General features: G+C 58.7%; 1 protein-coding gene across 3 annotated transcripts in view; it reads right to left on the minus strand.

Moving 5' to 3' along the window:
• Positions 1–5412: 5412 nt before the first annotated feature.
• Positions 5413–12881, minus strand: part of BRD9 (bromodomain containing 9) — a 14847-nt gene continuing 7378 nt past the window's right edge. For all 3 annotated transcript variants that reach the window (XM_045285115.1, XM_030888916.2, XM_045285114.1), the window contains exons 9-16: positions 11575–11650; positions 10798–10893; positions 10479–10611; positions 10105–10216; positions 9693–9731; positions 8728–8830; positions 7102–7269; positions 5413–5959 (exon numbers count right to left, since the gene is read on the minus strand). In XM_045285115.1, coding sequence (XP_045141050.1) covers positions 5859–5959; positions 7102–7269; positions 8728–8830; positions 9693–9731; positions 10105–10216; positions 10479–10611; positions 10798–10893; positions 11575–11650 — 828 coding nt within the window. In that variant the 3' untranslated portion in view covers positions 5413–5858. The remainder of the gene's footprint in view (positions 5960–7101; positions 7270–8727; positions 8831–9692; positions 9732–10104; positions 10217–10478; positions 10612–10797; positions 10894–11574; positions 11651–12881) is intronic.

A 12881-nucleotide genomic window follows, 5' to 3' on the forward strand; every position in this document is an offset into this window, starting at 1 on the left:
ATCAAGGGCTCATGAGGGAGGGGGGAGCGGGGAGGGAGGGGGGAAAAAGTGAGGACCTAATGCCGGGGGCTTAAGTGGAGAGCAAATGTTTTGAGAATGCTGAGGGCAATGAATGTACAAATGTGCTTTACACAATTGATAGATGTATGGATTGTGATGAGAGTTGTATGAGACCCTAATAAAATGGTTTACGAAATAAAAAGAAAGATCAGCCCCTGGAGGAGGACGCCATGCTTGGTAAAGTGGAGGGGGAGCTGGACAGCTGAAGGCCCTCCCTCCGAGAGGATGGACCCAGTGTCTGCATCCATGGGCTCGGGCACAGGCACAGCGGTGAGCATGGCACAGGACCGGGCGGGGTTTCCTTCTGTTGGGCACAGATGGGGTTGCTGTGGGTCAGAGCTGCCTCGATGGCACCTAACCACGTGTCCGTCTGGAAAACGGGTCACGGGTCGAAACATTACAAAAATATAAGAGCAATCAAATCGAATGAACACGACTAGAACGAAATAAAGCAGGTGAAGATGAAAGAGGGCGACCAGAGTGAGACTGACAAGAGGAACGCAGACGGGGACAACAGGATCTGGTGACGAAGTTCAGTCGAGTCTTTCCGTCGTCGCCGCTGAGCAGCTCTGACTCACGGAGACGCTGAGGGACCCCGGTTGGGTCTCCCCGGTTGGGCTGAGCCCGTCGCTGCGGCCCTCCACCCGCTGGCTGACGGTCTTCCTCTCTTCCCGTCCTTTTCTAGTGACCAGCCTGATGGCAGTCTGCCCGTCTGTCACACTGGGGTGGCCTGCGTGTCGTTCTGATGCTGGACGCTCTGCCGCTGCTATCTCCAAAGCCAGCAGGGTGGCCACAGTGACCAGGCTTCCGCGGAGCTTCCAGACCAAGAACACTCGAAGGAAGGAGCCGCTGAAAACCGTGTGCCTCGCTTTGAAACACTGTCGGCTGCTTCACGGGGCCTGAAGAATGGCAGCCGAGCACTGCCGGACTGAGTGCTGGAGGACGGCCCTCAGGTCCAAGGGCACTCGATGAGACTGATTTCTGGGAGGGGTGCTGACCATGGTGAGGAGTTGGGGAAAGCCCGTGGGAGTGGGTCCTTCTTGGGGATCTTCATTTGCTGATGGGGCAGTACTGGAGGTAAAGGGCAAACAGCTGCGACAATCTTCAGATGTTCAGAAACGGGAATGTTGTAGTATTAAATTAAAAGGTGGCGCGGAGGAGTGGGGTGCCAGCCCCACCCGCTGCTCCTCCTTATTTATTGCTAGCCACGCATCATATTACTTTAGGGGGATACGTCACAGCATCATGCATCACAGCGAGGGGCAATACAATTCACAACAACCTGCGTCCTACGGGGGGATTGCAACATAGGCAATACAAGCAATAGGAGGGGGATGGCCTAGTCATCTTAGTGTGGTCCCGGGCTTGCCTTTGGGCACTGCTTCAAGGGAACAATAACAGAAAGGAATGGGCCCTATTTGGGGTGAGGCAGACTATCCAGTCTGGCTGCTCTAGATGGCTGATGTTAAGGAGAATAACCTCGGACCTATTTTCGCTGCCTAATGAACAATCATTCTACAGCTAAGTCTGGCATATATTTTGGGGAGACAACTTAAGAGAAATCCTTCTGTTCCCCACAGAACGTGTGAGGTCGAAACCTAGGACAATTGGAAGTCATCAAAGAGGAACTAGAACGCGGTGTCCTAGGCAAGAGTGAGCTGGCATGGACTGGCGCTGGCCATTCTGAATCAGATCATCCGGTTTACTATGGCGGGAATGGCACTATCAGAGGAATGGCGTGCGTGGCACTCGTTGTCAGAAAGGACACTGCCAAATTCACCATGAAGAACATGGAATGCTTTCTGTGACTGAAGGATCTTGATCTGCCCTCAAGGAAACCCAATCCATACAAATATTATTCAAACGTAGGCATCAACCACAAAAGCTAGTGATGAAGAAATTGAATTCTACCAACGACTTGTCTAAAATCGACCAAGCATGCAATCAAGAGGCATTGATAATTACTGCTGATTGGAATGCAAACGTTGGAAATAGTAGTAGAAGGGACAGTCATTGGAAAACATGGTCTTGGTGATAGAAATGAAGCTGCAGACGGCATGCTAGAATTTTGCAAAACCAACCACTTGTCCATAGCACATACCTTTTTTCAGCAACACAAAAGGGAGTGTCTATATGGATTTTCCCTGCATGGGATACACAAAAGTCAAATGGGCCGCATCTGTGGAAGACTCTGGGAAAGCCCAGACCGGAGGCTGACTGCGGAACAGACCATCAGGTGCTCACATGTGATGTCGGGGTAAAGGCGAAGAAACCCAAATCAAACCCACAAGAGCCAAAGTATGGCCTAACGTAACCCCCTGCATCTGGGAACATCTCTGGAACAAAGCTGACACGCGGGACACTCGCGCCAGAAGCCCTGGCGAGCTGGGAAGGAACGTCAAGACCCTCATTCCTGAAGAAGGCGGGAGAGGAAAGGTCAAAGTGGGCGGCAGGAGAGACTGAAACTTGCTCTCCGTCAGAGCAGCTGAAGCAAACGGAAGAAAGGATGAAGTCCAAGAGCTCGATAGAGTTCAAGAAAAAAAGACAAATGCTGTGAAATGTGCAGACCTGGAATCAGAAAAGCAAAGGGGACCATGCTCAGCGTATCTGAGCCTGAAGGAACTCTAGAAAAAACTAAGCCTCGAGCCACAATTGTGAAAGCTTCTACGGGGAGAATATTGAACGACGCAGGAAGTATCACGAGAAGACGGAATGCAGTCACTGTACCAGAAAGAACTCGCCGACAATCCATGAGCAAGAACCAATGGGACTGGAGAGAGACGTTCAAGAGGCACTGAATGCGTTAGCCAAAAACAGTGCTGCTGTCAGAATTGATGGGAGACCAAATGAAATGTTTCAGCAAGCTGAAGAACATTTGTGCCAAGAGATTTGGAAGACAGATACTTGACCAACTGACCAGAAGAGATCCATATTTGTGTTCATTCTAAAGATGCCCCAACAGAATGCTCAACTACACACCAATGATCATCGATAAAACATGCAAGTAAAATTGTGCTGAGGATCAATCAACCCAGTGATTGCAGCAGTACATTGACAGGGAAGAGACTTAACTTCAGGCTGGAGTCAGAAGAGGACGTGGAACACTGCTGGTATCGCATGGATCTCGGTGGAAAGCAGAGAATACCAGGAAGACGGTTGTTTTATTGACTATGCCAAGGCATTAGACTGTGGACCACAAGGAACAAGGGTGGCCTTGAGAACGGGAATCCCAGAACACTTCAAGCCAGGTTCTGAACCGTGTGGAATGAGGGACTATTCGTGGCGATGCCGGCGGGATCTTGAATGGGAAGGAGCACACCGGAAGCTATCTACTTGTTTCACTGACTGCAGACACTGCTGTGTGGCAGAGCCCTGGGAAGAGTGGGGATTCCAGAATACTTGACTGTGCCCATGAGGAACCTGTCCGTGGATCTAGAGGCAGCTGTGCAGACAGGACAAAGGCATGCTGCAGTTGAACATCAGGAAAGGTGTGCTCCAGGTCATCCTTGTTCAGTCTGCGTGCTGACCACGTCGTCAGAGCAGCTGGGTTTTATGAAGAACGTGCTATCATGATCGGAGGAAGCCTCAGTAACCTGCAACATGCAGACGACCCAACCTTACTCAGTGACACTTGGTAAGGTCAAAAACTGCAGCCTTCCAGATGGATTACAACTCAACGTAAGAAAGACCTACATCCTTACCACCAGACCAATCCTGATGCGGTTCTTGTTCATATCTCACGTTCTCTGATCATTTGCCAGCACGCAGATTAAATATGACACAGAACATAACCTTGAAACACCTTTCCTGATCGCAGTCCACACACGGGTCCCGTTCTATTGAATCACTGCCTCCTGGTCCGTGCACTGCACCATGAAGGCCCTCCACTCCCCACTTTTCTCAGCGTTATCCAGTTCATTATCCACACAGGCGCCAACAAAACATGAGAAAATGTCTTCCTGGTATTCTGCTTTCAGCAAAAATCCACCTGGCCCCGACATGGAGTCGTTTCAGCTTCCGTCAGCTCTTGGTTGGCGTACCAGGGCCACCGGGTTGAGGGAGTCTCGGCAACACTTGCATACGGTGGCAGTGATGCTGGCTTCTGATGTGTGAGTCCTGCTGTCACCTTTGGAATGAGGCTAGGGAGCCTGCTTCCAAATTTCTCGCACAGATGCATCCTTCCAGGGCTTTGGTATTCCGTCAATGACGGATGCCTTGCTGGCCACAAGAGGAACCCTGCTAGCACAGCAGGCCACGCATTGGCTAACCTCAAGGTCTGCAGTTCAAACCCCCTAGTGAATGAGTGAGTGTGTCAGGCCAGGTTGTCTTCAGAAATAAATCCAGTGACACTCACAGACGTGTAAGAAAAGCTTTATGTCAATGTCATATTACATCAAGGCACCCCGCCCACTCGAGTCCGTAAATCTGACGCGAGCCAGGGCCCTCTTCACGCTCAGGGAGCTGCAGGCTGGTGCTACAAAGTTCACAGGTCAGCGGGTACAGAGTCACACGTACCCCAGGTTGGTGGACACGCGGCAGGGCACCAACAGCGCTGTGTCAGGCGGCCCACATGGGCTCCCCTGGAGGCAGGCAGAGTCCCAGCAAACAGAAGCACCCGCCCCCGGAGGCATCGTGGGCCCCATACCCTGATGGGCAGGCTGCACCCGCCCTGCCACCTCCACACAGCCTCAGGGTGGCAAAATCACCCAAACCCCTGGAGTGATTGTCACTAATGCCTCCGGTGCAGCCTGGACTTCTTCCTTCGGTACACTGGTTTGGGATCACATGGTTCTAAGTCAACCAGCAATTTTTGGTACACGGATTCCGCATCCCTCCCACTGTCTTTTAATGGAATAAAATAAAAACAGTAAAATACACTGAGCCACCAAAATGTGCCAACAGGTCACTATGGCTGAGCTCCACACACCGGACATTCTCTTTCTGATGCCAGAGGCAAACGTCCCCCTGCACACACCATGCTGCCCTCTGACCTGCCCCGTGCACCCCCAGAGCTGGGCTGCTGGCTGGGGTCCCCACCTAGAGGGGACAGGCAGTGTGGCCAAGGCCTCAGCTTCCCATCTGCATACTGCATGTCCTCAGGGTCCAGGTGGTAAGGGGGCAGCTGCAGGACAGACAGGAAGCGTGTGGTGGGCCCCAGGCCCCAGGTGGTCTTGGGGGCAGGGGGCACACTCTACGGGCTGTGGGCAGAGAGGAGCACATCTTCATGACATGTCGGCACTGAGGCCACTCAGCAGGAGACGCCCCACCCTGCACAACATCAGGAGTGGCCATATCTGCATGTCTCTTTATTAGGTCCACAATTCCAGAGTGGTGCCCAGCGAGTGCCCCAGGTGGCCTGTGGGCACAAAACAGCCTTCACCAGTGGGCGGCAGCTGACACTAGGGGGCTCAGCTCAGAGCGCTGGGCGCACCTGTGAGGGCTTCATCCTACCTGTCCCAGGAGCGCAGGGCAGAGGGCTCTCTCCTCACCTGCCCTGTAAACACAGAGCTGGGGGACTGTGTCCTGCCCTGCCCTGGGCACTCGGGGCAGGGGCAGAGCTGGCCAGGGCTCCCGGCCCCACGAGAAAGCAGGGAGCACTCAGCACACTCGGTGAGGCTGGTCCCGACAGGTTTATACAGCAGCCCCGCCCCCGGCCTCGCACCCGCTAGCTGCATGCGGCGCTGCCTGCCGTCTCAGGGGGCCCTCACCCCAGACGGCCCGAGGGGGCACAGGTCTGTCCTACAGTGACCGTCCTTGTGGAAGGCGCTTGCTTGCAGACAGCTGCAGCCTCACCAGGGCTAGCTGCCACTGGAGGTGGCCGGCTCTGGGGACTGCAGAAACTCGTAGGGGTCATGGGTCACGTCTGGCTGCTCCCCGACGCTGAGGTGAGATGGGCTGCCTGTGATTGGGGTGCAGGGGAGGGTGCAGTGTCACACACAACAGGCCTGGCCGGGGCCTGGCCGCCTGCCTGCAGCACTGCCCTTGAGCGGTGTGGCCAGGCCCCTGCACGAGGCTGCTCCTACAGGGAGATGCCATTGTGCACAGACAACAGGGGCCCACCGCCCTCCCCGGACAGAGAAAGCCACCGGTTCACAGCACGCCCCTGTATTGAGGGCCAGGAATGCCAGGGGGGCTGGACAGCCTGAGGACTGACGCTCCCATGCCCCCACTGCCCCCTAGTCAAAGCACGCCCTATGTCCACACCACACACTACCACGCACACACATAGCAAGCCCCATGTCCACACTACACACCACCATGCACACACACAATAAGCCCCAAGTCCACACCACACACTACCATGCACACACAGCAAGCCCTAGGTCCACACCATGCACTCTAACGCATACACAGCAAGCCCCAGGTCTACACCACATACATCCACGCACACACACACCAAGCCCCAGGTCTACACACCATGCACTCTCACGCACACACACCAAGCCCCAGGTCCACACCATGCACTCTCACGCACACACACCAAGCCCCAGGTCCACACCATGCACTCTCACGCACACACACCAAGCCCTAGGTCCACACCATGCACTCTCACGCATACACAGCAAGCCCCAGGTCTACTCCACGTACATCCACGCACACACACACCAAGCCCCAGGTCCACACCATGCACTCTCACGCACACACACCAATCCCCAGGTCCACACCATGCACTCTAACGCATACACAGCAAGCCCCAGGTCTACACCACGTACATCCACGCACGCACACACCAAGCCCTAGGTCCACACCATGCACTCCCATGCACACACACAAACCCCAGATCCACACCATGCACTCCCACGCACGCACACACACTGAGCCGCATGTCCACACCACACACTCCCACACCAAGCTCCAGGTCCACACCACTCACGTCCTTGCGCACACAACCTGTCCACACATTACAGACCCACCTGGCTTTTGGGCTCTCAGTCATGAGGTCTCCATATGTCTCTTCCCTCCCCCTCCCACCGCTGGCAGCAACAAGCCCTCCAGTCTCCTGGGGCTCCTGCGTGGAGAAGGAGCCTGGCGCTTGCTCACCCAGTGGGTGTGGGTCCCGATCAGAGGCATTGGACAGGGAGCTGAGGTTGGAGGAAGGCCGGGAGCCGCCGCGCTCCGCCTGCGCCTCGTGCAGGTCCTGAAGCAGCTTGGCCGTCTCGTCCAGGCCCAGGGTGCCATCCTCCCGGTCCAGCTCCTTCTTCACTTTCCCTGCACACGCGACACCGCCGGGGTCAGAGGCCGAGCCGAGCAACGGAGGCTGGGCCAGAAGAGGCACAGTGCCTGGCGGGCCATCCAGAGGCCAGCCGCGCTGTCTGTGAGCACATCCGCTCTTGGGTCACGGCCGCTACGGGGATTCAGAGCTACCTGCACCAAGATCGCCTGACTGAGCAGACGATGCTGATCAGGGACAGCAGCAGGACCACCTGAGCAGTGACCAGGAAGCCATGTGAGCCAGACCATTGGTCACACCAAGCTCAGCGTGTGCACAGGGCCATCATGGGGGCCCGAGACGGCTCGGCCATCTTGTCACGCACAAGGAACCTGAGACCCCTGACACTGGACACAGTGCAGATGTGGTCACACAGCCACCCGGCGCACTGCTCCGTGGTCCCAGTGCACAGCCCAGGGAAGCCTGAGCCTGCCCACTCCCATTCTGCATGTGGGAAGCCCCCTGGCCGGGTGAAGCCAGCACACTGCTGCTGTACGCGCTCCGTCAGTTGTGGGAGCTTGGGTTCCTGCATCCAGAGGTGCAGAATGTGGTCAAGAGGGTAGGGCTGCCTGCAGGGAGCCTCCTGCCAAGGAACAGGGAGCCGTGGTGAGAGAGATCCTGCCGGGGCCGGGGACCTACCCAGGGTGCCCCTATCAGAGGGACCCGGTGGTGCTGGCCCAACAGAGCCCAAGTGGCCCAGGTCCCCCAAGGGCCCGAAAACAAGACCCCCTAGGTTGAGGAGCACTGGCCAGTAAAGTCACCAGTCGTCACACCCCCAGGCAGCAGAGGAGGCTGCCACCAGGAAGCTCCGGTGACCGAGACGTGGGCGGGCAGCATTGGGCAGCATTGAGCGGGCTCACAGGCTCTGAGGGCACAGAACGGGCAGGTGGAGAGGGGTCCAGAGAGCAGGGCAAGATCTGAAACGACTGCCCTCGGGCTGTGCAGGGTGGGAGCTGACGGTCCCACCAACGTGCATGTGGGGCCCAGGAAAATTCCGGGGCACTGCAGGGGTCTGGCCCGCTAGGCCAGCTAGCTGTAAGCCACAGGCCACAGCTAGCGAGACCCAGGAAGCAACGTCCTCCAACGGCTAGAGCCCACGGCACAGAGAAAGCCTGACCCCTTGCCTTTGGATAGCAGCTCCTCCATGCCGAGCCCTGCTCTCCTCTTCCTCCTCGACCCTCCGGCCGGGCTCTTTCCACCCTCCCCTGGCTGGGCTTGCCCCTGGACAAACCACATGCAGGGGAGCTGCTGGCTCAGGAGCAAACCTACGGGTCTCCAAGACCCTCGGTGGGCCGGGAAAAGTGAGAGCAAGCAGCGATCCGAGCCCCGGACACTCAGGGCCCGAGGGTCACCATCTCTGCAGGAAGGGGGGCAGTGGGCAGCAGTGGAGCCAGGCACACGCTCAGGGAGGGCGACGCGGGCCTGGACCTCGGGCAGACACCGCCGCTGTGACTCACCCAGAGAGCTGAGCACGGACATGTCCAGTGAGACGTCCGAGTACGGCTTCACAGACATGAAATCCAGAACGGAGCCACCGCCGTCTCCCAGCGGGTCCCCAACCTGCATGGAGGACGAGGAGGGGGTCAGAGGCCCAATGGTGTGGGCTGCTGATGCTACCCAGTGGGGTCAGCCCGCGGCCCCGCCCACGCCTCGGCCTCGCCACTGGTGGGGCTAAGGGGCGTGCCAATCCACCCAGACTGCCAACGGCAAGCACAGGCTCTTACTACAGGTGGGGGGGAGGGGGGTGGTCAGAGAACTAGGATGGGGGGCAGATATTCTTGTCCTGTGTCATCCCATGCCTGCCACGTGTCACCTCCTGCATCCACTTCTTGGCACTGTGGCCACAGTCCCTGAGCCCAGGAGCTCCCTCCCCTGATCCTGCCGGCCTCATTCCCTGCCCTCAGAACCAGGGTCTTAGGAAGGCCGTGTGCCGTGTGGCAGCCGGCTCTAAGAGTAAACTGCAGAGAGGCCGTTTCCATTGTCCCTCTTGCCACTCTGTGCCATCCTGGCCCTGGTGCCACGCAGCCGCGTCAGCAGGGGTTGGCATGACCAGGAGCTTAGGCTACCCACCCGTGGAGAGTGTACAGGCCACTGGGCTAGGGGTCCTGTTGGTGTACATACCCCGGCCCCCACTCTGCTCTAGACAGAAGCCCCCCTGACCGGGGTGCAGCTAGATAGATGGGCAGGGCTCAGCCCCGTGAGTTTCTGAGCTGGCGGAGCGCATGCGATGCCAGCCTCCTCCACTTCCAGTGGGCCTCTAAAGTGTGGGTCCAAGTGCAGGGGTTGGGGGAGGGGATGCCCTACCAAATTCTGAGTGAATTATCACCCGAGACTGCCCCTGGTCCCTTCCCTCAGGCAGACGCTCTGGGGAATGCTACCTGTACCCATCCATCCATCCATCCATCCCAGGCCACACACTCACCTTCATCTCATCCGGAGGCTTCACAGGGACGATTCTCCTCTGCAACAGAAGGGGCGGGGGGGGACGCCGCAGTGTGTGCAGGGGCTGTGCACGCCTGCACACACACACACCGGCACTGCACACACATGCCCTGTGCGCACACACTGAACACGCGCATGTACCGTGCGCATACTCCACACACACACAGCACACAATCAAGGCGCACCCTCGGCACTGGCCCCCTCAGCTGCACTCAGGGTGGTGACAACCGACCACGGGCCTTGCCTGACACCTCGGCCGTGGGCCCACGTGGCCCTGATGTGCTCAGTGTCTCCAAAGAGAAACAAGTGCTCAAAGCAGAGAGGGCACAGCAGCGCAGGAGCATCAACCAGCTATCCCAAAAAACCGCGCAGCCGCAGGGCACAGCGCCCACCTGCTTCAGCCGGGCCAACATCCGGGAGTGGTCGCCTCCGGTGAGCTGGTCCAGGAGGTCATCCACTAGCTTTTTACTGTAGCTCCCTGCGTCCTTCACGAACTCCTGCAGGCTGGAAGAAGCCATCGAGAGGATGCCCTGCCTGCCTAGCTGTCCCAAAGCCGCTGCCCTCTCAGACGGGTGCGAGGGCCCTGTCTCCCTAAGATTCCCCTGCTAGCCCAAAGGTGTCGGGGAAGCAGGACCGTCTTCCCTTCCCCCCTTCCGACACTCGCATCTCTGTGGGCGGGCCGAGGGCGTGAACCCTGTCACCTCCCTGAGACCACAGGCTGCTGGGAGGGAGCTGCGTCCCCATGCCGTCCGGCCCCCAGCTCTACCTGAGCGCACACTGCACCCCCGTCTCGTCACCGTAGGCGGAATAGAGCAGCTCCGCCTCGTCGGATTTCAGGTCCCCAAACACGGCGCTGCTGTGCATGGAAAGGGTGGAGCTGGCACTGGAGAGGAAGGTGACTGCAGGGGAGGGAGAAGACCCATGTTAGGTGCTGGCTCAGGTGCAGGGTGGAGGCCAGCACTCTCTGGGCCCCCCAGCTGTTCTCACAAGCCTCCTGTGTCTGCCGATTGCACCCAGGGCCGTACAGCAGGCAGCGACGCCCAGGCCTGACCTCAGGAGCGCCCCTGCTCCAGGGCCAGGCGTACCTTTGCTCCTGCGCTCGTCCTTGAAGCTCAGGGTGGTGAAGCTGGGCAGCAGCTTGCTGGACAGAGAGCTCAGGTCCACGGGGAGCAGCTCTTCCTCTGTAACACAGGCACGGCAGTGGCTGGCAGGCAGGCCGGCCGGTGGGGACGGCACTGTGGCCAGGGGCCAGTCGTCTCCCCGACACCCCCATGGTCGGCGTGCCAGGAGACAACTCAGCCTGCCCAACCGGTCAGCAGCCGCTCCTCGTCCCTCCTGAGTAGACCCAGCGGCCTGCGGGCAGCTTCACACCACACCTGCACCTCCCGGCTGTCAGCTGAGCCCCACCACCCCCGACAACAGCAGCCTCTCTCATCCATGGGGGTTAGTGTGTGGGTGCAGCCCAAGTGCAGGGGACGGTGTCTCAGGTGCAAGCACCTGTCTACACCTGTGTGCACCTGCAGTGCGAGGCCAGGTGTAGACAAGTCATCCAAGATGCTAAAAGTGATCCAACGGCCTGGATGCCCCTCCCACGGTAGGATCATCGAATGAGATTTTTCTAGAACTCTCACGGGGCCCAAGGGAGGAGAGGGCTGCTGCATGTGGCTTAGAGCAAGTCCTTCCGGAACGTGAGCACGAGCACGTTCCATGGGCCAAGCCCACTGTCCCGAGAGCCCTACTCCACCTTCCTAGCCAAGGGGACATGCCACCTCAGCTCCCCTGCTCCACGCCCACGAGGCCCCCTGCCCACCCTGGGCGAGGCCCTGAAGCGGCCTCCTGGGGAGTGCGCAGGTGGTGCCCACCTTCAGCATCAGGCTCGGCCGCGTTGACCACGCTGTAGAGCAGGCTGCCGTCCCCGTTCTTCTTGAGGTAGCCCATCTGTGAGGGGGCACCAGTCACACGGGACCCGAGCACCAGTCGGGCACTGGCTCGGACCCCGGCCCAGCGCCTGGGCCCATGTGGACTGGGCCAGATGCAGCCTGAGAGCTGCCTCCCATCCAGGCCCAGCCGGCCCTCTCCGCCTGCAGTGTGGCCACAGCCCTGAGCAAACTTAGAGGGGAGAGCTACGTGGGCGGCCATCAGGGACAGTGGTGGGTGTGTGGGGACAGTGGTGCATATACAGACAGTGGGTGGGAGGGTGTCACGCACAAGTGTGGCCAGGGCCAGGGTTAGGAGGACACCTGCAGAGGACAGTGATGGCAGCCATGCTGGTGGGGCCAGGTGGGTAGAGTGGACGTCTGAGCGGGACTGAGGGGTGTGGGCGACCGGCCCATTAGCTAAGGGTGTGGAGCTACTGGTGCAGGCAGACCACTTCTTCCTATGTCCACAGGGAGGGTCTGGCTCCGTCCTCTGAGGGCCTGGGCAGCAGCCACTGCACCCAAACCCTTATTCCACCAAAGGCCAGGTCTCCTGCAGGTGCAGTCAACCGGACTATAGCCCAGGACGGGTCCCCTCACAGCCCGAGCTGCAGTGCCGTAAGCCCCACGCTTCCTGGTGGCAGCACATTTAACCAGGAGCAGCGGGCACAAACAGATATTGGCACGTGTGATTGTGCCCAACGCCCAGGGACTGCCCCCACCGAAGACCCAAAGAGGCTGGTGCAGCCTTCTGAAGGTTGGGAGGGTGAGCGGATGCTCCCACAGCCTCACACAGAAACCTGCCTGGGAGGGGCCCAGCCACAGCGTCAGCATGGCCTTCTGCAATGGGACCTGGCAGAGAGCAGTCGTGCTCACAAGTGGGGCAGCAATGGTAGCACTTAAGTCCCAGGCTGGTTCTGCGGCCCAGGGGCATTGCAGACCTCCTGCCAGGAACACGCAGGCCTCAGAATCACAGCCTGCACCCGCCCCAGAGCCAAGTGGAAACAGGGAGCATTCTAGAACAGGCCTCAGAATCACAGCCCCATAGCCAAGTGCAAGCGTGGAACATTCTAGAACAGGCCTCAAGACCATGGCCTGCAGCTGCTCCATAGCCAAGTGCGAGCAGGGAACATTCTAGAACAGGATTAAGACCATGGTCTGCAGCTGCTCCATAGCCAAGTGCGAGCAGGGAACATTCTAGAACAGGCCTCAAGACCATGGCCTGCAGCTGCTCCATAGTCAAGTGCGAGCAG

The sequence above is a fragment of the Echinops telfairi genome, unplaced genomic scaffold, assembly GCF_000313985.2.
Source record: "Echinops telfairi isolate 266 unplaced genomic scaffold, ASM31398v2 ScPeMD7_7469;HRSCAF=8507_1, whole genome shotgun sequence".
In the NCBI taxonomy this organism is placed as follows: Eukaryota; Metazoa; Chordata; class Mammalia; order Afrosoricida; family Tenrecidae; genus Echinops; species Echinops telfairi.